Here is a 935-nt window from a genome sequence, read left to right as displayed (position 1 = left end):
CCCTAAAAAAACATAAGTTATTCTTAAATAAAAAAAAGATAGTAACTTTATATTAATTACAAAGCTCTTTATAATAGTTAAAAAGATTAATACTAGCTTAACTAAAACAATAACCCCTAAGCTTATTATAAAAATTTATAATATATTAATATATAATTACTAAAAAATTACTAAGATATAAAAACAGATTTGCTAATATTATAATAAATCTACTATATATACTAAAATTATAAAAATAATTAAAGACTACGTAACTTATAAAAATAAAATAAAAATAGCCTATATAAACCTTATAATAAGCTATAGTTACTATAATTACTAATAAAAGTATAATAATTAATTATATAGGACTTTATTATTAAATTACTAAAGTCTAAAGAACTATTTATTAAAATATAGTATAATAATATCTTAATTATAGTTAACTAACTTACTAAGTTTACTTATTTTATTTTTTATAAAAAATCTAGTATTATAAAAGACTTAGTATACGTATTTACTAAAGTTATACTCTTAAACTACGGTTTACTAAAAGAAATTATTTTTAATAAAAATAAGCTATTTACTTCGAAGTTTTACAAATCTCTAATTTTATAACTTAGTATAAACTATAAACTATTAATATTATTTTATTTATAAACTAATAAATAAATAAAGAAATTAACCCTCTAACGGAGTAATCCGCTAGGGCCGTACTGTATATTATGTATTAAAAGAAACTAGGTATATTAAGCTCTATACCTAATTACTAATTAAAATAATAATTAACTAACTCGATTATTATCTTCTTTTTATTAATAGCTCCTAACTTTCCGTTACTTCTAGCCGTTTAGAGGGCGAGCTATACTTATTTTAATATATATAAAACCTCTTAATACTAGCCTACGTAAGCGGCTAGATCCCGTATTATATACTCTTTTTTATTAAAAATTAAA

At 19.4% G+C, this 935-nt stretch overlaps 1 protein-coding gene across 1 annotated transcript; it reads left to right on the top strand.

Moving 5' to 3' along the window:
- Positions 1–429: 429 nt before the first annotated feature.
- On the top strand, positions 430–597 carry CLUP02_10481 (uncharacterized protein; the record flags this gene model as incomplete). The annotated part of the gene is made up of 1 exon (XM_049289457.1): positions 430–597. A coding segment is annotated over one exon (168 nt), but the record flags the coding sequence as incomplete, so codon positions are not given.
- Positions 598–935: the final 338 nt, after the last annotated feature.

This window comes from Colletotrichum lupini, chromosome 5 (assembly GCF_023278565.1).
Source record: "Colletotrichum lupini chromosome 5, complete sequence".
NCBI classification, from domain to species: domain Eukaryota; kingdom Fungi; phylum Ascomycota; class Sordariomycetes; order Glomerellales; family Glomerellaceae; genus Colletotrichum; species Colletotrichum lupini.
Note: the sequence above shows the minus strand (reverse complement) of the source record. Positions and strands in the feature narration are given on the sequence as shown.